The following is a 26,023-nucleotide window of genomic DNA, read 5'->3' as shown; positions in this document are numbered from 1 at the left end:
GAAATGCACAAAACATCTTTATTTTGTGGGGAAAAGCAAAAATACAGACATTTAAAATTTTTAATCATTCAAAGGTGTGTGTAAACAAGTTTACATTAAGGAAAAACAGATTTCAAGGTGGTCTATCAGTTAGGGTAGCATTAGCTGCGATACAGATCTCCAAGTGCAACCCTGACTGCTTGTTTCATTCATAAGGTCTCTGAAAGAGACTTGCTTAAGAAACCATATCATTCTTGTATATAGTGGTGGCTTCAGGGCCCTGCCTGCAAGGCTGCCCTAGGATCTTGTATTGGTCTCTACCCAACAAGAGAAAGGGAAGAGAGAACAAAGAAGAATCATGCTTTTTGACACAGTGCAGGGTAGCCACACTGACATACTCAAGCAACAAGTAGTTGTCACACACAGGATGAGATTTCAACTGATTTTTGTACTTTTCCACATTGCTTTAATTTCTCAACAATGAACGGGCATACTTATATAATCTGAAAAGATAGTAAGCTGTTATCTTTGGAGGAAAATCCACCTTGAGGAAAAGGAGTTACAAGAAAATGGGAGTTCACAGCTGGAAACTGGGAGTTCACAGCTGGACACAGTGCACTTCTGTGATCTTAGCAGTTGGGGACCTGGGGTATACACAGAGACCCCACTCAAAACACCAGTAAATAAAATAAAGGAGTTAGAGGCTCACTACTAAGAACTAAAAGAAACACGCCACTGGTACACAGAAAGTAGCAGAGCTTTTATCAAGACGAGGTATTAAGAGTCCACATTTGATGCTTGCCCTACGCCGAAAGCAGCAATCAGGATCAAGAATGAAGCAGAGTCATGAGCTGAGGCAAGCTCATTGTGCAAATGTGACAGTGTACTTGGACAAACAAGGCAGAAGCTTTCAGGCTTCCAACCCATACAGCATGTTAAAAATACTCTATATTCAATAGCCTTAAGCTTATGTAATAGAACTCCTTTATCTTAAACTATAATTTTTATAACTTTGACTTATAACATTTTACACTATATAACTGTACAAAAATATTTCCTTCAAGTTATTTTCAAATCTTTAAAAAACGTTCTGAAATTTTTGTTAAAAACTAAGACACACACACTGGCTCAGGCCTACACACTTCCGATTGCCATCATCACTGCCTTCCCCCTGTTCTACTGCTCTTCCCCCTGTTCTACTGTGGTCTTCGGGGCAGTAATATGCACAGAAATGCCAGCCCCCATAGCCATGGAATACCTTGTGAAGACCCTGCCTGAAGCCACATGGGAGTTAATGCCTTAACAGCAGTGCACTCTGAGCAGCAGTGTGTGACAAGGACACAGAAATGGCGGCCTGCATGTGCTGTTCTCTTATGCGGCGGCAACACAGGTGGCCTGTTGTCACCATGACCCCGAGTGATTTGGAGTATAGGAATCCTTCAGCTCCACTGTAGACTTAGGGGCCTACTGTCCTATGACCTTCATCTCACTGAAACGTCAATGATGTGGCACATGACAAATGGAAAAAAAAGCAACCGTGTCATCAGAGCAGGAAGCAACCCGCAGGTTCGACTGTTCCTGCAGGCCTGGAGGCTCTGCAAAGACAGAACAGCCCTTCAGGATTCTTTCCATTCAGGCATTTCAACTCAGTCTTGTAAAGGCCCTGCTGTGGTGACAGACTATAAGTATATGGAGATAAAGGAGACAGATTAATATTCAGACATAGGTTTCCAGACTGGAAAGGCTGGGTGGTGTTGGATAATGCTGTGAAATATGCTTTGGCTTACATGATGCTTTCGTTATCTAGCACTTTCCCCTGGGTTTTGCTGGAGTCAATCCACTGACAAAATGTTAGCTACACTCATTCTTTCTCGCCCATTCATGAGAATACACAAAAAGACCAAGGAAGCTGGATATAGTAATACTGCTATAATCCTACTATATAGGAGCCTGAAGCAGGAGGACCTTGAGTTTTTTTTCTTTTTTTCTTTTTTCTTTTGGTTTTTCGAGACAGGGTTTCTCTGTATTGTTTTTTGGACTATGTCCTGGAACTCGCTCGGTAGACCAGGCTGGTCTCAAACTCACAGAGATCCGCCTGCCTCTGCCTCCCGAGTGCTGGGATTAAAGGCGTGCGCCACCACCGCCCAGCGAGGACCCTGAGTTTAATGTCAGCCTGGCCTGCAGAGTGAGTACCTACCTGTTTCAGAAAAACAAGGAAAAAGAAAGCGGCTGGGCATTGGTGGCAACCCAAACTGAAAGAAGGGAGGGAAAGATTGGAGGGGGGGAGAAGGAGGGCAGGAGGGTGTGAGCCTGCCTTTAGTCTGCAGCAATTCAGAAAGAGCAAACTTCAAAATTAACCATTAGCAACAAAGCAATACTATTTGAGCACTACTCTGTGGTTTATAATGCTGTGGAGTCCAAAACAGGATACATGGACAACTCCCATCACTGCCTGGCATGGGAAGACAACCCTCAAACGCCATTTGGATGGTCTCCACTTTGCAGACAGGGACTCACAATGTAACATAGCCCTGTAGACCAGGTTGGCCTCGAACCCACAAAGATCAGCTTGCCTCTGTCTCCCACGTGCTGGGATAAAGACATGTGCCACCACTCCCTGTTCTTTGTTTTTGAGATAAGGTCTACTATTGCCCAGACTGGCCTTGAACTCATTGTGTAGTTGAGGATAGTCCTGAACTCTTGATCTTCTTGCCTCTACCTCCTAAAAGCTGGGATTAAAGTTGTATGCCCTCTCAGTGTAGGTCTGGATATTCTCATATCATTATTTAACATTAACTTTGTTTTGTGATTAATATCAGAACACCTAAAACTTGTAAGTATTCATTAGGCTATGAATGTTAAATGTTTTACTCAATGGGGCAAAGAAAACGAACTGAAGCCCATCTTTGGAAAAGACAGATGGTACTTGGATGGAGTCTTAAGACATGAAAGAAATATGAGAAATTCAGAGGTCCAGTGCTTTTCCTATTAATAAGTAAAGTCCACGCTGAAACCTGCAAGGATGGTGAGAAATTGAGAGAGCAGCAAAGAACACGGTGGGGGATGAGAACATCCTTCAGCCATTGTGCATACCCACCAGTGGGAAGAGCTGTGTCACAGCCCCACGGGGCAAAGCAGGGGCAGGAAAAAGAATGGAAGCAGAGTGAGGGCTTGTAATTCTGAATTGACTTCTTAGCACTAGTCTTTCAAAAGGAAGGAGGCGGCAACAAGCCTGGCCTGCCAGCAGTTAGGAACACAGTCCCTGGGAAGCTAGGCTAGACTCACAGAAGCCACAGCTCTATGTCTGGAAGGCAGTAGACCAGTGGTTCTCACCTGTGCTAATGCTGTAACCCCTTAACACAGCCCCTCACATTGTGGTGACCCCCAACCATAAAATTATTAATCATTGCCACTTATCACTGTAATTTTGTTTCTGTTACGAATCATAATGTAAACATCTGATACGCAGGATATCTGATATGCGACCTCTGTGAACGTGTCTCGGCCCTCAGGTTAAGAGCCACTACAGTATTCCGAGTAAATACACAGGCAGTAAGCAGCCTGGCCTCCTCCTCAGCCACGTAATTCCCAGGGCTATGTCTGTTTTCAGCCAGACCTTTCCGATGGAAGCAACACTACCCACCTAAGTCTGAGGTCCTGAGAATCAGTGGGGAGCATTGGGATGACTCAAACTGTGTCACAGCTCTCAGGCTCAGCATGGTCAGGGTCACACGTTTCTACAACCACACAGAAGTGAAGAAGAAAAATCACTGGGAACAACGATGAACCTTGAGGATTTGTGCTCAGTGAAACAAGCCAATTACGAAGGGATAAATACTGTATGATTCAAGTAAGGCGAATAGTCAAATTAACAGAGAAGGGACAGTAGCAAGTGAGACTGTTCGAAGGGCATGGAATTTCACTGTGGCAAGACAGAAACAGTGGCTACGGATGGCAGTGATGGATGCACTGGAGCTCGTCAATGAGCTCCATTCCACTGACCTAAGAACTGGTGGGCATGGAGGCGCAGGCCTACAGTTCCAGCACTTGGAGATTGAGGTGGAAGGATCAGTGGTTCGGAGCTAGCCTGGCTACACAGTAAACCCCTGCCAAAAGAAAATCAAAACAAAGAACCTCAAAGCAAAGTATTAAAAAAAAGTTACCCTGCTAAATTTTATGTTATTATATATTTTACCACAAAAAAAAAAAAGAAAGAAAAAGAAATCACCAAAGTTAGAAGGAAGTTGCTGAGGCAGTCATTATAGAACCAAAAGAATTGTATGGGGCAGGAGGGGGGGTTTAAAAAAAATCAAGGGATATGTACATAGCTGGAGACCAATGTCTAGGTTGAGGATAATCATGAGTTCCATAAAAGGATGTTTTGTTATGGGACAGGGTCTCACTGCACAGACCACACCGACCTTGGAACTGGAGGCCCTTCCTCCGCCTCCCAAGGCCGGCACTACAGGTATGCACTAGCACAGCCAGTAAGGACAGCCTGTTCTGAGGACACCGTTAGCCTGCATGCTTTCCTTCACTCCATGAAGACTCCAAGTTTCTGGCATGATGAAGTGATGCTAGTTGGCTTTGCCCAGTCCTGTTACTCATAATAGACGAATGCGAAGTCCCAGAAACCACTTCTGTTTGGGAAGGTTTTCTTTTGCTCCAGGCTTCGGTGGTTAATGTGCTTCACAAATTTCAAAGTTTCTCTGTCTCTATAGACCAACGCCAAGGAATTGTTTTCTGGATTCACTACGAGCAGCTGAAACAGGAAATGTGACACACATCAGAACATAGAGCTCATTCTTAGCTCTGTAGCCATTCTCCACAGGTGGTTTCCACAAGGGTATTTAAGCTGGGGATGAGGTAGCCTTTCAAAGATCCTTCATTAGGAGATGAGCTCTTCTCCGTGAAGATATTTCTAACAGGCTCTGCCTCACTAGCAACACTCAGAAAGGTTCTGCCTAATGCATGTGTTCCCTACTGCCTGGAAAGATGAGTGGGCATGAGCTTAACTCATAGGTTCTCAGTGAGGTAGCACAACACTTAGTGATTTTCCTTTCAAAGCTTTACTGCAAGCTGAGTATTTTCTTGTAGAATTAGAGCCACTGCAAGACAGGTCAATGTGAATTTGTCAGCTAAAAAAACTGGCTGAAGTAATAAATTTTGTTTTTCTTTCCAGTTATGCTGGCTCACATCTGTAATCTCAGCACTTGTTTGGTGGCATACTGTTGTGGAGGGTCTGAGGCCAGCCTGCGTGAGACTGAGTTTTAAGCCAGCCTGAGCCATATAGTGAGACCCTACCTCAAAAACAAAAACAAACCCAAAATCCAAACCATTACGTCAATAAACTATTAGGTGATGGGGGAAGTCCTGTATATAAGTCTCTCTTACTGGTTAATGAATAAAGCACTGTTGGTCAATAGGGAAGCAAGATAGATAGGAGTCAAGGAGGATTCTGAGAAATGTAGTCAAGGGTAGAAAGTCACCATATGATCTGGGGAAGAGAGGATGCATCAGGAGGGTGTCCTCAGAAAGATAAGTCCTTATAGAAATATATATTAGTAATTATGGGTTAAGCTATTAAAAAACCATAGCAAACATCTAACAGCTTCATAATTAATATAGTGTCTTGTGTTATTTGGGGGTAAAGCAGCCAAGGGACCCAGGCAGGAATCCTGCAACAATTAGGTATCTTAAGACCAGAACTTTCTTATGTGTTAAAAAGGAGAATTTGCTATGAGAAAGGAATCACTTACCTCTTCATCTTCACCTTTGGCAATGTAGGAAGTAAAGCCACCATATTCTGGCTCCCAGCCTGACAAGGGAAAGACAAACAGCACTAGGCTTACACTCCAAGACTGACTACTTGCGGAACAGCAAGGGCTCTGGGGATTATGCATTGGCATTTAGCATCTGCTATTGTGGATTCCTTTTCCTTTAAATGCCTCATTTTCCAGACAGCTGAACTTGGAACACAGGTTTACTAATTAACATTGAATGAGAACATTAGAGGAATTAAATGTTAGATATACTGATAAGGGCAATTATATTTTAAAAAAAGCATAGACCCTGTAGTTGTGGTGGAGATTAAGGGATGTAAGTCTGATCTGGGGACACTGAAATTCATGATCCTCCTCAACATGCTTTAGAACTGAGAGTGTGGGCACAGGGAAGCACTTATGAGTTGGATCAGCTGGAGAGAGTCCCTCCTGGACTAAGGAGACAATTCATTGCCTTGCGTCTTCCTACCTTCACAGCCACAGTACAGAAACAGGTCCAAAGCAAATTCAGTCTTGTTGTTGTCGTGAACTAAAGTGTAGTGACCAGTCTTCCAATGCCTCAGCTCCCCCTGGCATGTGGGAACACCTGATTCTAAGAAAACACAAAATAATGCCTAGCAAATGTTTTACAACTTTAGTACAAATGTTTGAATACAAGAGAATGCTGATTAGAGATGATAGGACATCACATGGAAACCACTCCCACAATCTTTCAGCTGGCCTGCTGGCCCACCATAAGGTCTTGTAACAATCAGCAGTCTTTACTATTTAGTGGACTGATGTTGAGTTTCAATCTCTCTCTCTACTGACCACCAAGTCACTTGCCTCTGCAAAATGAATGTGTGCCACCAAACCTGCCTGAGTTTCAATTTCTTTCATTTTAGATGAAGCAGATTTAATCACAAAATAAATCAGTAACTAAATAAACCTGGTGTATACTTTTATTTGATCTTAAAGCAGAGAAGAAACTTATCATGTCACCACCAAAGCAGAAAACATGAAAGGTGGATAGACAGACTGATTACTAAATCATCTTGTCTTTTTGGTGTTGCTGAGGCTCAAACTGAGACGCCAGGAATGCCAGACAAGCACTTGGCCACTGAGCTACATTCCTAAGCCCTTTTGCTGCCCTCCTTTTTAAGAGCTAGGGTCTTCACAAAGTCCAGAATAGCCTTGAACTTCCAGAATCTGGGATTACCACGTACCATCATGCCCCACTTTGAGCACAAATGTATTTTATAGAGTCCAAGGGTTAGGGGTAGAGTTCAGTGGTACAGTGCTTATCTCACATGGCCAAGTCTCGGGTTCCATTCCCAGCTTAGCTCCTTCCTGTGGACCCTCTCAGCCCTCTCTTCTAGTCATCCCCATTTCTTTGTGTCAGCTACAGATACCTAGAAACATGTCTACCTGGGGCCCCCAGTGAGCACACTAGGATGGGACGCAGGTAAACAGATTTTTCTCTCTCTGGTTTCTATTATGATCTCTCCACTCTCATCTGTGTATAGATGTGACCTCTGCCACCTCCTAGAAGAACTCAGGATCTAGGAGAACTGACTTTGTTTTGTTCTCCGGTTCCTGAGGTAGAGACAGGGCAACAGTAGATGTTCTGGAAGTAGTGGTTACATGGATAAGGGTAAATCATTTGGATGCAGAATGGTTTCAGGTAAAACTAAAGGGAGCCCTAACACCAGCTTACCTTTCTTTCCTTCATCTTCCTGCGATTCCAGGTATGCCTGTTCTCCACTCTCTTGACTGTGGCTGCCAACAGCTGCCGGTTTAGTCTCGGGCCCTGAGGGGCTTTGGCTAGTCCCTTCTTCAGTGCTGTCAGCAGCACAGGCTGCTTCCCCATCTCCTTTGTCCTCAAGCTCATCTTCTTCTGATGGGGCCAAAAAGTGGAGCTTCAGGCCGGTGAAGTTGGAGAGTAGCAAGAACAGCGCCTCGGAGCGAAACAAGCCCATGCACTCCTTCAGGATATCAGGGAGACTACTTTCTTCCGCTTTCTCATAAAACCTGAAAAGCAGCGGTGGCAAGCTCTTCAGTCCCACATGTGAGATTACCCACGCAATCAAAGCTGGCCATTAGCTTTGAACCTTTCTCTCTAAATGAAGGGACAACTTATGAGAATGGTGAGACTGCTAGGACCTGCTGCGGCATTTCCTGGGGAACTAAGTGTTAAGGCACGTGTCCTGCTGGAGATGAGCTAGGCAGATGAAAGGGAGGAGCCGAATAGAGACGGAACCATCTGTGATGGTCACCTCTACCTTTTATTTGGAGGACCACGGCTATTCCATTCCACATCTCCTTTCTCCAAGGCATCACAGACCTTTGCAAATTTCTCAGGCTGGAAAATAAGCAAATAAAGAAGTTAGCAATTCCTGCACTCCATCATTCTTCTCACAGAAAAAGCTGCTCTGCTGGCTGATCCCTAAGAGGCCCAGTTGAATATTTCCTTTTACATACAAGATCTTCAGGGCAGCTTCAGCTAAGAGAGCTAAGTACCATTGGGCTATTCCCTTAAGTGTTTGCAAGTTTATTATTGAAGAATTTTTAAGCAAGGTGGTAGTGGTGCACGCCTTTAATCCCAGCACTGGGTAGGCAAAGACAAGTGGATCTCTGTGAGTTCAAGGACAGCCTGGTCTACAAAGCAAGTTCCAGGTTCCAAGACAGCCAGGATTATCATACAGAGAAATCCTGCTTTGAAAAAACATTTTTTTGCATGTATGTATGAGATGTATGTGAGTGTGTGCACATGAATGAATGCACCCACGCATATGTGTGTAGAGGCTAGAAAAGGAACTCTTCTAGACAGGTCCCTCACTGAACCTGGAGCTTGTGGTTCCCTGACTCTCCCCACTAGGCTGGTGGCCAACAATTCCAATAATCCTCTTGTCTCTGGCTCCAGAAAACAAACGCATGAACACATGGGTACTGAGGATCTGAACTCAGATCCTCATGCTTGTGAAACAAATGGTCTTACTCAATGAACCATTTCCCCATCCTCTAGTGGTTGTATAGCATATGTTAAATTGCTAATTATTAAATCTGAAATCCCTAGTGACACTAACTCTTGGACTCTTAGGATGTCAGAGGAAAAGTTAAACTGCATTAGCTAGTGGCACTATAATGCACAATAATACAGACTCTCTTGGCCCCAGCTTGGCACCTTCATTTAATAAGCTTTTAAATTCTGAATAGTCAAATGTGGTGATATGTTGTTCGTGCTCAAACAAATAAAGCTTGCCTGAAGATGAGATGGTGGAGCTAGCCACCAGTTAACCATAGAGGTCAGGCAGTGGTGGCTCACACCTTTGATCCCAGCACTTGGGAGTCATACACCTTTATTCCTAGCACTAGTGAGGTGGAGACAGAAAGTGATATGGCTGGGCAGAGAGAGGAATATAAGACTGGAGGAGACAGGAGCTCAGCCCTTTGGTCAGAGGGTTCGGTCAGTAGAGGTAAGAAGTCTCTCTAGAGGCTGGCTCCTTTACTTCTCTCATCTTTCAGCCTTTACCCTGATATCTGACTCCGGGTTTTTATTATTAAGACCAATTAGATTCGAGCTTCATTCAACTATAATATAAGAAACTGGCTTTCTATTGAAATAGATCCACAAGAGACTTTACTTTAAAAAATTATTTATTAGCCAGGTGTTGGTGGCACACGCCTTTAATCCCAGCACTCGGGAGGCAGAGGCAGGCGGATCTCTGTGAGTTCGAGGCCAGCCTGGTCTACAAAGTGAGTTCCTGGACAGCCTCCAAAGCTACAGAGAAACCCTGTCTCAAAAAACCAAAAAACAAAACAAAACAAAACAAAAAAACAAAAAACAACAAAAAACCCCACTTATTTATTATTTATTATATGTATATGGAAGTTTATCTGCATGTCTCTGCATCTGTGCATTGCCTATGGGGATCAGAAGAGGGCACTGGATCCCATGGAAATGGAATTACAGACAGTTGTTAGATGTTATCATTTTTGTAATGGTATAATGCCTCTCAAATTCTGCAATATTATTCAATGTCACATATAAAATTCTGACAATTTACATGATCCCTTCAACGTTTTCATGGAGGAAGAACTCTTAGGAATGAGTCCACAACATTTATGAAGCACTCTCTCACACAGCTCTCAGAAATCTGCAAAAATGTCAAGGCAGGTTCATTCCACTCCAACCAACAATACAATAAAAACCTAGTGTGCTCATTTGCTCAGTGATGGGGGAAGTCCTGTGTATATGTTGTCTTATTGGTTGATTAAATAAAGCACTGTTGACCAATAGGGAAGCAAGATAGGTGGGATTAGGAGTCAATGAGGATTCTGGGAAACAGAATCACAGAGGCACAGTCAGTCACGATGTAGGATGTGAAAGAAGAGGTCCAGACCCTTTCTCCAGTAAGAGAAGACCACATAGAAATACTCAGATTAACAGTTATGGGTTAATAATTAAGTCAGAGCTACCCAATAAGAAACCAAGCAAACGGCCAACAGCATCATAATTAATATAGTGGCTTGTGTGTTATGGGAAGACTACACATTACAGCTCAGGTTAGGGAAGCCTGAGCCAGGACATGAGTTCTGACTTCACGTCTCTACTCAAGTTGCCTCATGGTCAAACATTGACTATTAGGTCACAATAAGGAACAATCTATCATTAAAAATTAACAAATACCATATTCATCAAATGAATAGAAAGAAAATAAGCTAGGTACCAAGCCCTTTTTAGGGCATAAGCTTTTGTGTGTCTGTGTGTGTACACAATGACCATTATAGTACTGGGCAGGAGAGATGATTCAGTGGTTAAAAGTGCTTATTACAGAGGACCCCTACCTGTAGCTTCAGTTTCAGGACATCTGATGCCCTCTTCTGACCTCCTTGGTCACCAACATGTATGTGTGCATATATAAATATGAATAAAACAAAACAAAAAATAAACCTTAGAAGACTCCAAAAAGTACTAGGGATGTCATGCATACACCTGACAACAGTGCTTATTATTTCAATTTGTGCATTCGATTTGAAGAGAATCACATAAACATCTGAACTAGGAAGGGAAACAACTCTGAGTACAGTCAGTTTTAGCAAGATGACAATGTCAAACAACACATATAAAATAGGCTATGATGGCCCACCTTAAGAAACTCCTTCAGGAGAATTTCAGACCTTTCCTCAAATTCTTCTTGAATTTGCATTTGATAGTCCATTTCCAGATAAGCAGGGTTGATCCACTCATACAGAATTTCATGCTTACAAAAAAGTAGCAAATACACGAGATCCATTAATATCTATAACTTCTGTTCTTACATCATTCCACAGTCCTCAATTCTTACATTTCTCCTATCAAACCCAAAGTACTAGAAAACTGAGAAAAACATCATCAACATTTATTTAAGAAAAAAAAAGGAAGTTCAAAAGTCCAGTTTCAGCACTGGCAAGATCTAATTTTAAGATCAGAAAAACAAGTAGGGTACATCATTCATTGTTAGCATATGCAAGGTCCTCGGTTTAGTTTCTAGTACTGCAAAATACATGTCGGTTCACATGGCCCTCACAATAGTAAAAAAAAGATGATCTAGTATGTAAGAATCCAAATACTTTATGCTTACGTCTTGTGGGATATGAGGGTTTCGAGGGATTGGGGGTTCAAAGTAGGCGGGAGGCCTGGTTAACGAAGGACCATGAAACCAGCCACTTATAGATAAACGTGATGTTTCTTCACTCAGGACTTCAGACACCTGCAAGAGCAAGACCAGCAGCATATCAACACAAAGGATGAAGAGTGAAGACACTAGCTACAGCACATTAACTTGAGAATCCATGAAGCTAGGCAGGAAAGCAAGCTAGTGAGACAGTAAGCCCAGCAGGAAGTGGACATACTTAGACAGTGGGTGATCAGAGAAGCAAGATCCCTGAGCCTTCATGCCTACAGATTTGTCTTACGATATTTACCTGGTGAAAGGATACTGGAGATACTTCAAAGAAAACCAGTTTGTTCCATGAAGGGAGAAGAGACTTGACAATCTGCTTTGGCTGAAAGTGTTCTGCACCAGGAGAGAAGACATCCATAAACAGGTTTATTAATTGTCAACACTTTCAGGCTTCCTCATCTAGCTCTCGACATTCTCAAATACTTCCTTCTTCCTTTCACTCAAACTTGCTCGTCTGCTACGTGACAGGTGCTTCCATCACACTGTCCATCTATTATTACCATTATTATTTTGCTTTTGGAAGTTTATTTTTTTGAAAATTCAAAATTGGATGAAAGGAACAATCACCAAGGATATAGGTACCAGACACAGGCTAACCAAGAGGGTAGCTAGGAAAGTATGCCTTAGGACCCTGAGAGACTCCATCACTCTCCTGTATCTCTTTAAACTATGGCTAACACAGCTGTTATCCATTGACCTAGCTTCTGCACCTACAAACCATGGCACAGGTGGCTCAGTCATGCAAGGCCTCATTTGAAGGACCACCCCATATATACATGGGCCATTCTACGCCCATCTATTAATGATGAGAGCTGAATTAACTTCTCATTTTCCTAGTAAACTTGTGGTGAGTTACTCACAAAACTGAGCTCATGTCAGACAGGCTGCTGTTGGCAGACTCACAGGTACAAGTAAGTAGCCTGGTATACTTTTTGCCCTTCCACAGACAGTACACAGAATAAGGTCTACTTCTCATCTTAACCAACTTTGTCTCTGGAACAAACACTTGAAATATAATGTCAAGCAAGAGGTGGTTGTTAGTGCTAGCACTAATTCTATCTGTGGTAGTCACTGTGACAAATACATGGCATCTTTTTTCTTTTGGGGTTTTTGTTTGTTTTTTCGAGACAGGGTTTCTCTCTATGTAACAGCTCTGGCTATCTTGGAACTCACTCTATAGACCACACTGGCCTTGAACTCACAGTGGCCTGCCTGCCTCTGCCTCCTGAGTGCAGGATTAAAGGCATGTACCACTACCACCCGACTAAATACACGGTTTCTACTTCCTTTGACATATTATATGTCAGAATGGTGAACCCGAGGCAGCTAGATGGAATTCAGGAGTGGCTTCTGAAGGTGGTAAATGGGTATTTTACCATCAGTGTCGTAAAGATCTAGGGTGCCTCCCAAGTTCCTGTCCCAGGATGGAACCAGGTACAGAATGAAAGCGATCCGGCGCCCCTCCAGCTCATCATCATGGCAGAGCAGAGCATCTGCAATCATTGAAAGCATAATTTAGATCACTGTACAGAGTACAGTGCTGCTCTCTGTTTCTGCATTCAATCAGTCCCCAGACATCATTCATCTGTAACATCAACTCCAGCTCTTGCAGTTTCAAACTGACACTTTTTCTCTTTTGTAAATGTAGTGATAAAACACATACAATACAGACAACTTTAAACACAACGAATAAACACAGATCTACAACAGTTACTAACACTATTTTTCCATATTTTTAAAATATTTTCTCTCATATGTATATTCACTGAAAAGAAATTGTTTGCTACAGTTGTGAGTTGTAGGCTGACTTCTTTAAAATTACAAAGAGAATGTTTTCCCATATCACTATACACCTTAGACATCACTTTCAATGGCTGTACAGTTACTGTACTATATAGACTGTAAATTTACCTTTTCTCTAATTGCATTTCTATTAGTTATAAAATTGTTTGTATTTCTTGGCTATCCCAAAGAATGCCTTAACAAATCTTACTGTTCATAGGTACATGGATCCCCCCCCCACTTTTTTTTAACATTTATTGTGTGTTTGTGGTGGGAGAGGGACATGTGGACCAAAGGACAACATGAGAAGTTGGTCCTCTTCTTCTACCATGTGGGTCCCAGGAATCAAACTCAGACCATCAGGTTTGGTAACAAGTGCCTTTAACCCACTGAACCAAGCCATCACACTGTCCTCATTCCTTTGTTCTTGTTCTCATTAACTGCCTAACCTAATTTTCTAAAGTCATTTGGTGGGGTTGAGCAAGGTAGGCATCTATACAGGGCAAAAGACTACAGTCAACTGGGACCATTTATACATGATGGGATTGATCCAAGAAGTAAATATGTTGAAAATAATGGGAGCTAGGCGCTGCACAATTGAAGAAGGTTTACAGTTAAGGAAAAGAAATGTAGAATAAACCTTGCAGCATTCAGCTAGCACTGGAGAAAACAATATGAATTCAGTTATGTATATACAGTTGTGGTATATGTAGAGGTACATATTCTGGCATTTTTACTGCAAGGGTCTAGGTGACACCCTAGCAACACAGACTTGAGTCCAGGCTTGACTTTCAATTATCATTCTTCACTAGAAGAAACCAGAATACACTCTAGGTCATTCTAGACCTGGCATGGGAAAGAAGAGACACGCCTTGAAAATCCTGCTTTGCAGAAATTAGGAAATAAAAGGATAATAAGAGCATAGCAAGAGGGCCCCATATCAGCCCTAGAGTATTCTCCCCAATCACATCAAAGACAATATAAGCCTCAATATAATAACAGCAATTGCAATAGCTCACTGTATAAATAGTAATTCACAAATTCATACTGATATAAGTAAATGGATGAATAGGCAGTGGGGAGAATTTTCGTTGCAGTGGAATGACAGCCAATGAAAGCAGAATAAACGCTTACCATAAAATCATCATTTGGTAACTTACACTGCAGTAATTTAGCAATATGAAAATTACCCGTGAAAATAACTGAACCAAAGTTTGGTGAGAAACATGATAATTATATAATCCTAAAGCAGCACATGCAAGTTCTTGGTTTGACTCCCCTTACAGTCAGGTCTGGTAGCGAAGTTTTAAAATCCTAGCTACTGCAGCAAGAGAATCAAGGTTAAGGCCAATCTGGGCTACAAGGTGGATTCAAAGGCAATCTAAGCAACTTAAATGCCAACTCAAAAAAAAAAAAAGTAAGAGAAAAGGACTGAGGATAAAGCTTGGAAGTAGTGTTTGTCTAGCAAGTTGAGGCCCTAGGTTCAATTCTGCCACAGTGTGTACACCGACAGGAGAAGCAAAGCAGTGGACAAATGTGACCTTAGTGTCACCAATGTCATCCAAGGCAACATTACCAACAATGTGACAGAGTTACTTTGAAGCATCTAGCAGGACTGGGAAAAAAGAAAGAAAGATCAGCATTAGTATCTATCTATCTATCTATCTATCTATCTATCTATCTATCTATCTATCTATCTATCTATCTATCTTCCTTCCTTCCAAATGCAGTCCCAAGGAGGATCACCCAATCACAAGGAACACCACAGCCCAGACTGAAAGAGCTGTTAAGAAGCATCAAGATCCTGGAAGTCCTGGAGAGACCAAGATGCTATTTTAGACTAAAAGAGGCTCAACAGACAGGACAAGTGAATGAAGTGTGCCATCCTCAACTAGATCCTTTCCATCAAGGACCAAATAGTGACAGATGAATGAGGTTTACGAATTAGATAGGAACAACACCGGCTTGTTAACGTTCTCACTCTGAAAGTTCATTACTGTCATGGAGGAAGAATGAGTGAAATGTTCAGGCCTATGGAATACCAGAACTGCAACTGTCTTTCAAATATAGCAGGAAAACAAATTATCACTTCTATTTAAGTTTGAAATGACTTCACACTAAAAAGGAAAAAGAAAAATGGGATGTGGTGGCTCACACTTGTAACCCCGGCACTCAAAGAGGATGGGCAGATGATCTGTGAGACTGAGAGCAGCATGAATTATAGAGTGAGACCTTGTCTCAAAGAAAACAAAATAATAAAAGAGTAGTAACGAGACACAGTAGCTTTTCTTGTGTATTACTAAGGTTATCTCTAAAACATTTTACTAGCTTAGATTTCCCCAAGATAGCAAACCTGAATCAAAATTTAGTGAAACAAAACCCAGCAACTTTTCCTTCTATATAAAAAGGCACACATATTCCAGTGCATGGTTATGAGCTCTGAAGAGGGAAGGCAGGAGACAAGGCCTATTACTATTTACATGGTCCATTTTCTGAATTAACTCAATAAATTCAAAATAAAAAGAAGGAAAATCAGCATTAAGGGAACTTTTAGAAATATAAGGACAGAATTTACAATGTCACCTTTTGAGTTTTACAATACTGTGTGCCAGTTAAAAGGAGATTTTCTGAAACTATGATCAATAGTTCTCATACACTCAAGAAACACTGCTTTATGCTTTGTGATATGACTGCTATTTCTGCATAGGAGCTGAGTTCTCACAGGAAGACCCTGCTGCTACCTGGTACACTGATGTTATTTTTCCATAATTGTGGAGTTAAAGCCTTGAAATCTTTAGACAGCAGGGCTTTATCCTCCTTACCAGTGAACTCGTATTTAGCACACGACATGTCAATGGTTGGTTCTAGATCAATGCTGGAAACCTTAGAAAGCCAGTCCCGAAAATCTTCAAAGATAAGTTTCCTAGAAGTATGAACAAAAGACAACGTGTTATGCCACAGCATAGGCTCGATCTGGAGCCATGCCATTCCTATGCCCTCTCTCTTAAGGTCACAGTTCATTCAACAGACCTGCTCTCCAATTTCATTCATGAGACCCTGAGAGACATTCCAGTTTAAACCTGCATGGTATCCAGTTCCCAGAGAAATAATTAACTCTGCAGCTACCATCGTGGGCTTGCTCTAAGTCTCGTGCATTTCATTCTCTAGCGGTTTTGCCTTGGGTATGCTCTCCTGGTACTTTGATCTTCATTGTCAGTCACTACATCACTGCTACCGTACAAACCACCCATTTTCAGACAGGCTTTTCAGCACTAAATGGGAGAAAAATTGCCTTTTTTTTTTTTTTTTTACACATTTTGCTTCTGACACCAAATATGTGTGTTTTTTCCTGTTACCTACCTATTTTTGGAAATAATCAGGACACCTTAAAACTCAGTTCAATTCCTACACTATCCACAGGATGAAGGGTAAGTCTCATAGGATTGGCCCACCTTCAGACCCAGTGAGAAGACCAGTTGATGGGCTGGTATAAACAGGAGGTCCCTACCACACTCTCCTCACAATGGACAATTGGTTATAGAATTTTTTTACATACTGTATTACCAGCTTATTATAAAATGGCACAACTCGGGTTGGAGAGATGGCTCCGTGGTTAATAGCACTTCCTGTTTTTTGCACAGAACCTGGCTTTAGTTCCCAGCACCCACATTAGGAAGCTCACAACTATCTGTAACTCTAGTTCCAGGGATCTAATGTCTTCTGGCCTCTGGCCTCCAGGGGCATCTACACCCACACGAACTCAACTAAGGTGCGCGTGCGCACACACACACATTAATAACTTTTTTAAGTGATTCAACTCGGGGACAGTCAAATATAAAAGATTCACAGCATAAAGCCCCAGGGAGAGACGAAGAACCTCTTTTTTATCTCCTTGGCACCTCAGGAATTTATGGATGCTTTGCTAAATAGGCTTGGTTGACTAAATAAAACACTGGAGACTGGGGATGTATCCAGACAACTGTAAACCTTTCTTCTCTTTGAAACAAGGTCCTGCGTTGTAGCCTAGGCTTGGCCTACAATGCATTATGTAGCCCAGGCTAGACTCAAACTTGCAGCAATCCTCCTACCTCACCTACCACCCTCCTCGTTTTTCCTGGAGACTGGAATAGGTAGAGCTGAGAGCTGTAACACTCTTAGTTATCTTCTTAGCAACTGTCCCTTCTTCCCCAACCCTTTGGAGGCTGTCCATTATTGTATGCTCAGGTGTGGTAGAAAAGTTTTATTCCTAACAAAAGATTCTCCATTCATCTTTATTAATCTCAACACTTAAATTCTAAATTTAGGAGCTTGTTCCTAGGAATGATGACTAAGATCAAATATGTATTTCCTGTTATAAATCTCAGTACCATAAATACTAATACACAACAGTAATGCAATGATGTGCTCTTGAAGTTAGGATTTTTTGTTTGTTTGTTTTTTGAGACAGGGTTTCACCGTGTAGCCCTGGCTGTCCTGTAACTAACTCTGTAGACCAGGCTAGCTTTGAACTCACAGAGATCAGCTGCTTTTACCTCCCAAGTTCTGGGATTAAAGGTGTGTGCCACCACCACCTAACTGAAATTACGCTTTTTTTTTTTTGAACTGTCTAAGTCCAGCTTCAGTTAAATCTACCTATGCATCTTTCCAGGCTCTGTATCATTTCTAAAGGTGCAACAGTGCCATGGGGAGGGCAGAGTGAAACTGAGAATAGCCGTCTCTCTCCACTTTGGGACATAACTGTGAATAAATTCACTTTGCCATCTGATGTATTTTATGCCGCTTCTTTCTTCACACAGACAAGAAGCTGAGTACAGAGTCAAGTTGTTAGCTAAGGGCTCCAGCAACACTAGTATTGCTATTTGATAAACACTTGGGTGAGCAGCTGTAGGAGATCACAAAATGGCCTTTCTAAAAGGTAATTTATTTGCGTGTGTGTGCCATGGCACACATGTGAAGGACAATATGTAGAAATCAGTTGTCTTCTTCTACCACGTGTATACTGGGAATTGAACTCAGGTCATCAGTCTTGGTGGCAAGCACCTTTACCAGCTGAGCCAAGTCACTGCCCACAAAATGACTTTAAATTGCAGTAACAACAAATACTAGATTAATCACACAACATGCAACAATATAACCACAGATGTTCATTATAAGCTAAGCTGGTCCTCTGGCCCATTGCATAGAAGTCTCTTTAATACAAGTTTTATAACTAGTTCAGCCAGTCAATCCTGAAATAATGTTAACTTTGATAATTAAAACTTTTAGCTTGGCTGGGCAGTGGTGGCACACACCTTTAATCCTTGCACTTGGGAGGTAGAGGCAGGCTGATCTGTGAGTTTGAGGCCAGCCTGGTCTACAAAGCAAGTTCTAGGACAGGCTTCAAAGCTACAGAGAAACCCTGTCTCAAAAAACCAAAAGAAAAACAACCCCAAAACTTTTAGCTGGACATGTGGTATATAACATTAATTCCAGTACTAAGGAGAGTAAGACAGGCCACCCAGGGTTACATACTAAAATTTCATCTGAAAGCAAAACCAACAAAAACAAAACACAGTAACAGACAGTGAATTAATGAATGAGCAAATAAAATATAAACCCCCAATCCAAATGTTTAAAAGATTTACATTTGATCAAATTATGTATGTGAAGATATTGCGCTTGGCTGGGACAACCCCAGAAGTGTTCTGTATTATCTAAAGGCACAGCTGCCAATTATGCATAATGGGCCAAGACAGCCAGCCACTACACTGGTCTTCAGACAATGGTGGGGGTAAGGGTAGGGATAAATATTTCTGATAAAACAACCACTATCGCCAACTCCCAAAACTAATGCTACAGAAAGCTCCTTTCTAAACACACTGTGAAGTATCACAGGGACAGGCTTCTATCTTCTCTCATCTTTGGCATCTTTAATTTTATTTGTGAAAACACCAGGAACACACATGGCAAACAAAAAGGCCATTTTCTGTAACGGTCAAGCAAGTCTGGCTCTCATATATTTAGTTGTGACTCTTTCAGTATGGCAGGACGCTCAGTAACAGATGATGGGTGTTTTGGACTAATGAGATAAGATGTCTCAAGAAGAGATTGTTTCTCTTTAGGATGAAAGTCTAACTTAGTATGAAATATGAGTTTCAGTTAACACATAAGCAATACTTCTAGATAGAAAGAAATAACCTGTACAAGCTGCTATCATATATGGGAGTGTCTCAGATGAAAAAGAGAAAAAAATAACTCTTTGCAGATGAAAAAAAGCTATTATAAAACAAGTGCTCATTATAGAAAAAAGTCCCAAAGAAGTAGAAGGAAATGTTTTTAAAACCTCTGTAATCCTGCTAGTCTATCCCAAGTGTTTCAGTTCATACAAGGACATACAGTTTATGCCTGTGGCACATTTCTTCATTTTGAAAAGTATATCCCAATGATCTCAGATGCCTTTGATCGCAATAACTATCCTTTTATGTATCCCAAGGGGAGAAAATATTGCTAATTAAACTAGAGCAAAATAGCAGCAACCATAGAGGACACTAGATTTTAGAGATTTTTTTAAAAAAAGTATCATAGAATTGACAAAATAAAGTGTGATGACTATTCTGTTTACTAAAATTCATACACATATTCATGGTTGCACAGTTTCTGATATGGAATCTTGGAGTATTTCTTTGTTTTGTCACAATCAATTACTTTATCAAATGTTCATCTTTCCAGGTTTGGAGACATAGCTCTGGTTAAGAGCATCAGCAGCTTTTGCAGAAAACCTAGGCTCCATTCCCAGGTCACAACAACCTATAACTCCAGTTCCAGGGGTTCCAACATTCTGATGTCCAGGGGTACTGCCTACATATGGGGCGCATGCATACACAAGGCAAAATACCCATAACCACAATCATTTTTTTTAAATGCATACTTTTAAGGGATTGATACACCATTTTCTAAAGGACTGCAAGAGAATGAAAATGTATCTAATGCCTACACTTGAGTTTTTATTTTCAGTACTTCCTAGGTTTGAGCAAAAATACTACCTCCATTGTTACTTTGTTTCCATCATAACTAACAAAGCAAAACATTTATTATTAAGAATTTGAAGCCAGGCATGGTGACTCATGTTTGTAATCCTAGCACTTGGTAATCTGAGGCAGGAGGATTTCTGCGACTTTCAGGCCAACCTAAACTGCATACATACCTGAGCTAGGCCTGCCTGAGACCCAGCTCATAAGAAACAAAGGAAGAAAGGGAGGGAAGGAGGAAAGAAGGGAGGAAAAGAAGGGCGATAGAGCCATCAAACAAGGGGTCCAAGGCTTGGATGTCTATCTTAGATCTCAATTTTTGTTTGGTTGTCTTGAGGAAATTTGTTAGCTTCTTAGGGTTTCTTTCTTCTATACCAAATGCAATGCCAACAAGGACTATATGAACTAACAAAGCACTCAGTGCTCTGCCCAACATACTGTTGGCACCCAACGGATGTAATTACTTGCTTACCTTAAAGCTGAGATATGAGGCTCTTTTCTCTTCTTCAAATCATCAGACTTGATCATAAAGAAAAAAAAAAGGATTTCCTCGTTACAGCATATTGGATGCAAAGAAGAACAGTGAGGACTCCGATAGTAGTTCTCAGTTACTGCTCTAGTATCATGCCTGCCTGCCTGCCTGTCTGCTGCCATGTTCCCACTATGATGGTCATGGACTCTAACCCTCTGGACCCATAAGTCCCCATTAAATGCTCATGGTGTCTCTTCACAGCAACAGAAAAGTAACTAAGACAGCACGGTATCCTGAAAGGAAAGTGGAAATATGTCTCTAGGAAGGAGGAGTGCAAATGCTTCTAAGAGATCAAGGGTTATGTTTTTGTAGCATAGTAGGTATTGTGTTAGTCTCATAAAAGGTCAAAGAATGACAAGAGAAGGCTTTATTTACTAATGTGGCAGCTGAGAGTGACCTTGAGTGTAGCCGTAGAGGTAAAATAGTGGTAAAGCATGCTTACAGAAGGGTAAAAGGAAAGGGTGAAGCCGTTTGGACGGCCCTTAAAAGAACCGTGCTAGGCAGGGCGGTGGTGGCGCACACCTTTAATCCCAGCACTCGGGAGGCAGAGACAGGCAGATCTCTGTGAGTTCGAGGCTGGGCTGGACCGACAGCCTCGAAAACAATACAGAGAAACCCTGTCTCGTAAAAAAAACCAAAAGAACCGTGCTAGTGGATGTGATGTGACAGGCTGATAATCCCAGCACCCAGGAGGCAGAGGCAGGAGGAGTGTCAGTTTGAGGCTAGCCTAGAGTATATCTAGAGACCTAGTCTCAAAAATATATACATATATATATATATAAATAAATAAAATAAAAAACAAGCAAGCAAGCAAACAGGATGAAAGCTAAAGGGGAGAGTTAGAACAAGATCTCTTAAATTTTTGTTTAATTGAAAAAATTTTAATAAAAAAAAACTTAGCAGGCCTTTGTTATTGTTGTCATATTAAATTGAATGATCCAGAAGGAAAAGCTCACACAGTTTCCTATTTGTAAAACAGGAATAGTAGTACACCTCATTCATGGGACTCTGATGAGAACTTGATAACTGAAACAACTGGACTGTCATATATATAGTATGCACTAGTAACGCTTAAAAAATACAGCCACAAAAAAAATATACATATATAGCCACGTGGTGTTGGCACACACCTTTAATCCTAGCACATGGAAGACAGAGGCAGGCAGATCTCTGTGAGTTGAAGTCCAGCCTGGTCTATAGAGTGAGTTCCAGGACAACTGGGTCTACACAGAGAAACAACAACAAAAACCCAAATAACATATATATATATTTTTTTCAAAGTCCTAATGCCAGATTATTACACCATTAGAATATTTCAGAGATCCAATTATCTGTTAAATTTATAGCAAATGCAAAGAAAAAGTATACACATGAAGAGTTCCTGTCTAAAAGTGAACAAGGTAAAAATTCTTCACAACAGGTGATGGCTTTTCTCTTTTCTTCATCAGTCACCCAGAACCATTTTTTGTTTTTCCTCATGATCACTCCACATTAACAAAATTCTTTCACTTGTCAAACAGCACCAAATAAAAACCATTCTGGTGTTGATATGGCTCAGGCATTACAATGTCTGCCTTGTTAGCACAAGGACTTAGGTTCAATCCCCAGAAGCCACAGAGAAAAAGCTGGGTGGCATGTGCTTTAAATTTCAGTGCTAGGCTCATTGGTCAGCCAGCCTGGACTATTTGATGAGTTTTAGGCTAACAAGAAACCCCAATTCAAAATAAAGGTGGATGGAGCCTGAGAAATGGCACACGTGTATCCATCCACATTGCTGAATAAACGAACACACACACACACACACACACACTCTCTCTCTCTCTCTCTCTCTCTCTCTCTCTCTCTCTCTCTCTCTCTCTCTCTCTCTCTCTCTCTCTCTCACACTCACACAGGTACCTCAATTTAGTAGTCACAGATAGCTTAGGATCGAAAAGTTGGAAAAAAGTTTGATTTGCATTAATTTCCTAAGTGTTTGTCACTTATGTATTTAGTTTGTATAATTCAATCATATGTACAAGGTCTCCAAATCGGACTGGGGTAGGATACTGTCAGCTGACCAGATGATCAGCTCTAGTGGAAAAGAATGAGATGTTAGTTAATCTCCTATTCCTCATAAAATCAAAGGGGAAATACAAAGAAAGCAAAGAGAATCCTTCATCTGCTTCATTGTTTTTGAATTTTCAAAGTATTTCAGTCTTATTTTATGAGTATGGATGTTTTGTCTGCATATAGGTATATGTAAAACATGTATCACATGGTGCCTTTGGAGGCCAGCAGAGGGTGGTGAATTCCCTGGAACTGGAGTTAGATGGGTGTGGGCAACCATGAGGAAGGGCAGCCAGCACTCTAACTGCTGAGCTATCTTTCCAGTCCTTTAAAAAATTTTAAAACCTGTCTGGAAAAACAAACAAACAAAAAAAGAATAAAAAAAATTAGATTACATGTATGTATGTGTATCTTTCTGTGGCTATGTGCATATAGGTGCTCTTGGAGGCTCATTATCCACCTGAGAGGTTCTGGGAACAACTGAACCTGGGTCCTCTGGAAGAGCAGTAATTACTCTTAACCCACTGAGCTATCTCTCTAGCAGCCAGCAATGGAAGACTTTACAGCCAAGGAATTTCTGAGGAAGAAAAGCTAAAGTAATAGGGATAAATACCTGCTGGAACTTATACAAATCATTGTACTTTTCATGGAAGTCCAGACTCAAAAGCTCCTTCTGAAGGCCTTCTAGGAAGTCTTGGCTTTGGATGAAGTTTGGGATTACACAGTGAAGAAAAGGATCCATGTCCAAGACAATAGCTTCTGTTGGAAGAAAAATATTACCTTTGTCTTTCTTCTCTTCTGTATTATACCAAGTAGCATACAAGAATACAAAAGAAGACAATCATGAATTTTTGGAAACCTAATATTTAAAGTTTAAGATTCAGAGAAGAACCAGGCTGTGAGTCGTAATCCTTTAATCCTAGTGCGTGGGAATCAGATGGATCCCTGTGAGTTCAAGGCCAGCCTGGTCTACAGAGTGAGTTCCAAGACATCCAGGGCTACACAAAGACACCCTGATTTGTGTAAAAAAAAAAAAAAAGATTCAGAGAATAATTCTAAGTTGTGTCATGCCTTTAGTCATTCAAGACTACCTTTCTCAGAGATTGTACTTAAATGGTAGTCTTCAGTCTTTAATGAGTGGAGGGGATATCACTAATGGAAGCTCTTGTTTATTTTTAGTTCTGTTAGTTTACTGATTCTTGCATCAACATTTTAGATACTTAACTCATCATTTTCTCCAGAGCAAAGTAAAATAAGAATAGCAAATTAAAGAGAATGGCAAACTGGCTGGCCATTTTCTCTTCAATCCTGCCCTTACTTCCCAAGTTTTTTGTGGGGAGGAAGTGAATGCATTTTTAAAAAGGAGTATCAGTTGGTTTCTAACCTTCTAATTGATTTCTCTTCCACTAGATTGTCAAACTATGACTACAACCAATCCGGACCTAGTAAGAGCCTGAATCGGGGGTGCTTTACAGGGATTACCTCATTTACTTTCTCAACAATTGAGGAATAAATAATACTGTCACTCTGCACCAGGCGGTGGTGGGGCATGCCTTTAATCCCAGCATTCATGAGGTGGAGGCAGGCAGATCTTGTGAGTTTGAGACCAGCCTGGTCTACAAGAGTGAGTTCCAGGACAAGCTCCAAAACTACAGAGAAACACTTCCTTAAAAAAACAAACAAATAAAAAATGCTGTCACTATGCCTATTCAACAGATGAGGAAACTGAGAACTATCTATCTGTGGAACGTACAGAGCCTGCACTTCAAAAACTAAGATCTCATCTTCTCTCTGTGTCCAGAGTGCCCAAGATTCGACTTTTAAAAACCACTCAAACGAGGCTAGTCGTTGGTGGCGCACTCCTTTAATCCCAGCACTCGAGAGGCAGGTGGAGCTCTGTGAGTTCAAGGCCATCCTGGTCTACAAGAGCGAGTTCCAGGACAGCCTCCAAAGGCACAGAGAAACCCTGTCTCGAAAAACCAATAAATAAACAAAAGTTAAAAAAATTAAATAAAAACCACTCAAACAAGACAACAAAAACATGGCAAGAAAATTCAAGACGCACCCAGCCAGATTCACGGTTATATAAGGTAATAACTTGTAGCTAAGTGTGGAATGATGGTTCCTTTCAAGATACTTTCGTTTCATGCATCACGCAGCCCAACGACAACGCACGTGGAAAACCGGTATCTCCAGATGCTAGCTAGCTCTCTGGCAGCTCTCAACATCTGTGCTGGTTAGACCTTTATGTGACACTTGCCAGATATTTACTGGGTCTCAGGGAAACATTTATAAATGCCTAAGAGCATTGTCAATTCTACCTTTCCGAGGGGAATGTTATTTTGTTTGTTTGTTTTCGAGACAGAGTTTCTCTGTATTGTTTTGGAGGCTGTCCTGGAATTCGCTCTGTAGACCAGGCTGGCCTCGAACTCACGGGGATCCGCCTGCCTCCGCCTCCCAAGTGTTGGGATTAAAGGCGTGTGCCACCGCCGCCCGGCTCCCGAGGGGAATACTATTAACAATTACGTTTTATAAAAGAAACTGACGCTTAAGCAAAGTTAAATGCATTGCCCAATGACGTACAATCAGCAGAGGGATTCTATTAAGTGACCTCTGATTCTAGAACTCAACCCTCACTTTACAGGTCTTCTACTTCTCCACACTCACGGACCTGTATCCTCCGCCCCAGGCTTGTCAAATCAAGCAGAGTTTGGGAAGAAACCAGCAGCAGTAGGGGCCCTAGTCGGAGTGGCTATGGTCCTTCCCACCCACACCTCTTCTCGCGGCCGCTCCCCCCTCCCAGCACCCCATTACCATGGCTGAATGGCGTCCGGCAGCTCCAGGCCTCAGCCACCTGCTTCCTCACTGTTTCTTCCGTGACAGCGTCCGAAAACGCCGCCGCTACCTGCTTCTTTCCCTTCTTCATTGGCCGCGCTGGGCCGGGGTCCGCGGGCCGCTTCCCGTTCATCCTCACCAAGCACAGTTCCACGCCGGGGGAAGTCAGGACACACTATTTCCCTCCAGAAACTACAGTTCCCAAAATGCCACACTCCTTCGTCCCAGCATCACCCAATGGGAAGGCACCAAAGAACCAGGAGGCTGGATCTATCCACAGTTAACCAATGGAAGATCAACATCCTGCGCCACTTGCCAGCGATTGGCCGAACGGTCGGGGTGGAATACCTTCCA

At 41.7% G+C, this 26,023-nt stretch overlaps 1 protein-coding gene across 1 annotated transcript; it reads right to left on the bottom strand.

Moving 5' to 3' along the window:
• Positions 1-4: 4 nt before the first annotated feature.
• Positions 5-25,872, bottom strand: Ogfod1 (2-oxoglutarate and iron dependent oxygenase domain containing 1). The gene is made up of 13 exons (XM_005079133.4): positions 25,649-25,872; positions 23,448-23,593; positions 20,729-20,775; positions 16,072-16,172; positions 12,844-12,960; positions 11,709-11,800; positions 11,366-11,494; positions 10,892-11,005; positions 8,024-8,103; positions 7,459-7,772; positions 6,232-6,354; positions 5,739-5,797; positions 5-4,741 (listed from the first exon to the last, which is right to left on the bottom strand). Exons 1-13 carry the CDS (start codon positions 25,800-25,802, stop codon positions 4,580-4,582), a joined length of 1,638 nt encoding a protein of 545 aa, XP_005079190.1. The 5' UTR covers positions 25,803-25,872; the 3' UTR covers positions 5-4,579.
• Positions 25,873-26,023: the final 151 nt, after the last annotated feature.

The sequence above is a fragment of the Mesocricetus auratus genome, unplaced genomic scaffold (genome assembly GCF_017639785.1).
Source record: "Mesocricetus auratus isolate SY011 unplaced genomic scaffold, BCM_Maur_2.0 Super-Scaffold_100045, whole genome shotgun sequence".
In the NCBI taxonomy this organism is placed as follows: Eukaryota; Metazoa; Chordata; class Mammalia; order Rodentia; family Cricetidae; genus Mesocricetus; species Mesocricetus auratus.
The sequence above is the reverse complement of the archived record's forward strand: the minus strand, read 5'-3'. Positions and strand labels throughout refer to the sequence as shown.

Excerpts from the sequence above, each read along its gene's own strand:
- Ogfod1 (XM_005079133.4), bottom strand. The coding sequence starts at position 25,802 with ATGAACGGGAAGCGGCCCGCGGACCCCGGCCCAGCGCGGCCAATGAAG. Across the intron at positions 11,006-11,365 it reads ACCCTCATATCCCACAAGAC|CATGAAATTCTGTATGAGTG; the intron begins GTAAGCATAAAG and ends CTTTTTTGTAAG. Across the intron at positions 6,355-7,458 it reads GGAAGATGAAGGAAAGAAAG|AATCAGGTGTTCCCACATGC; the intron begins GTAAGCTGGTGT and ends GTGTTTTCTTAG.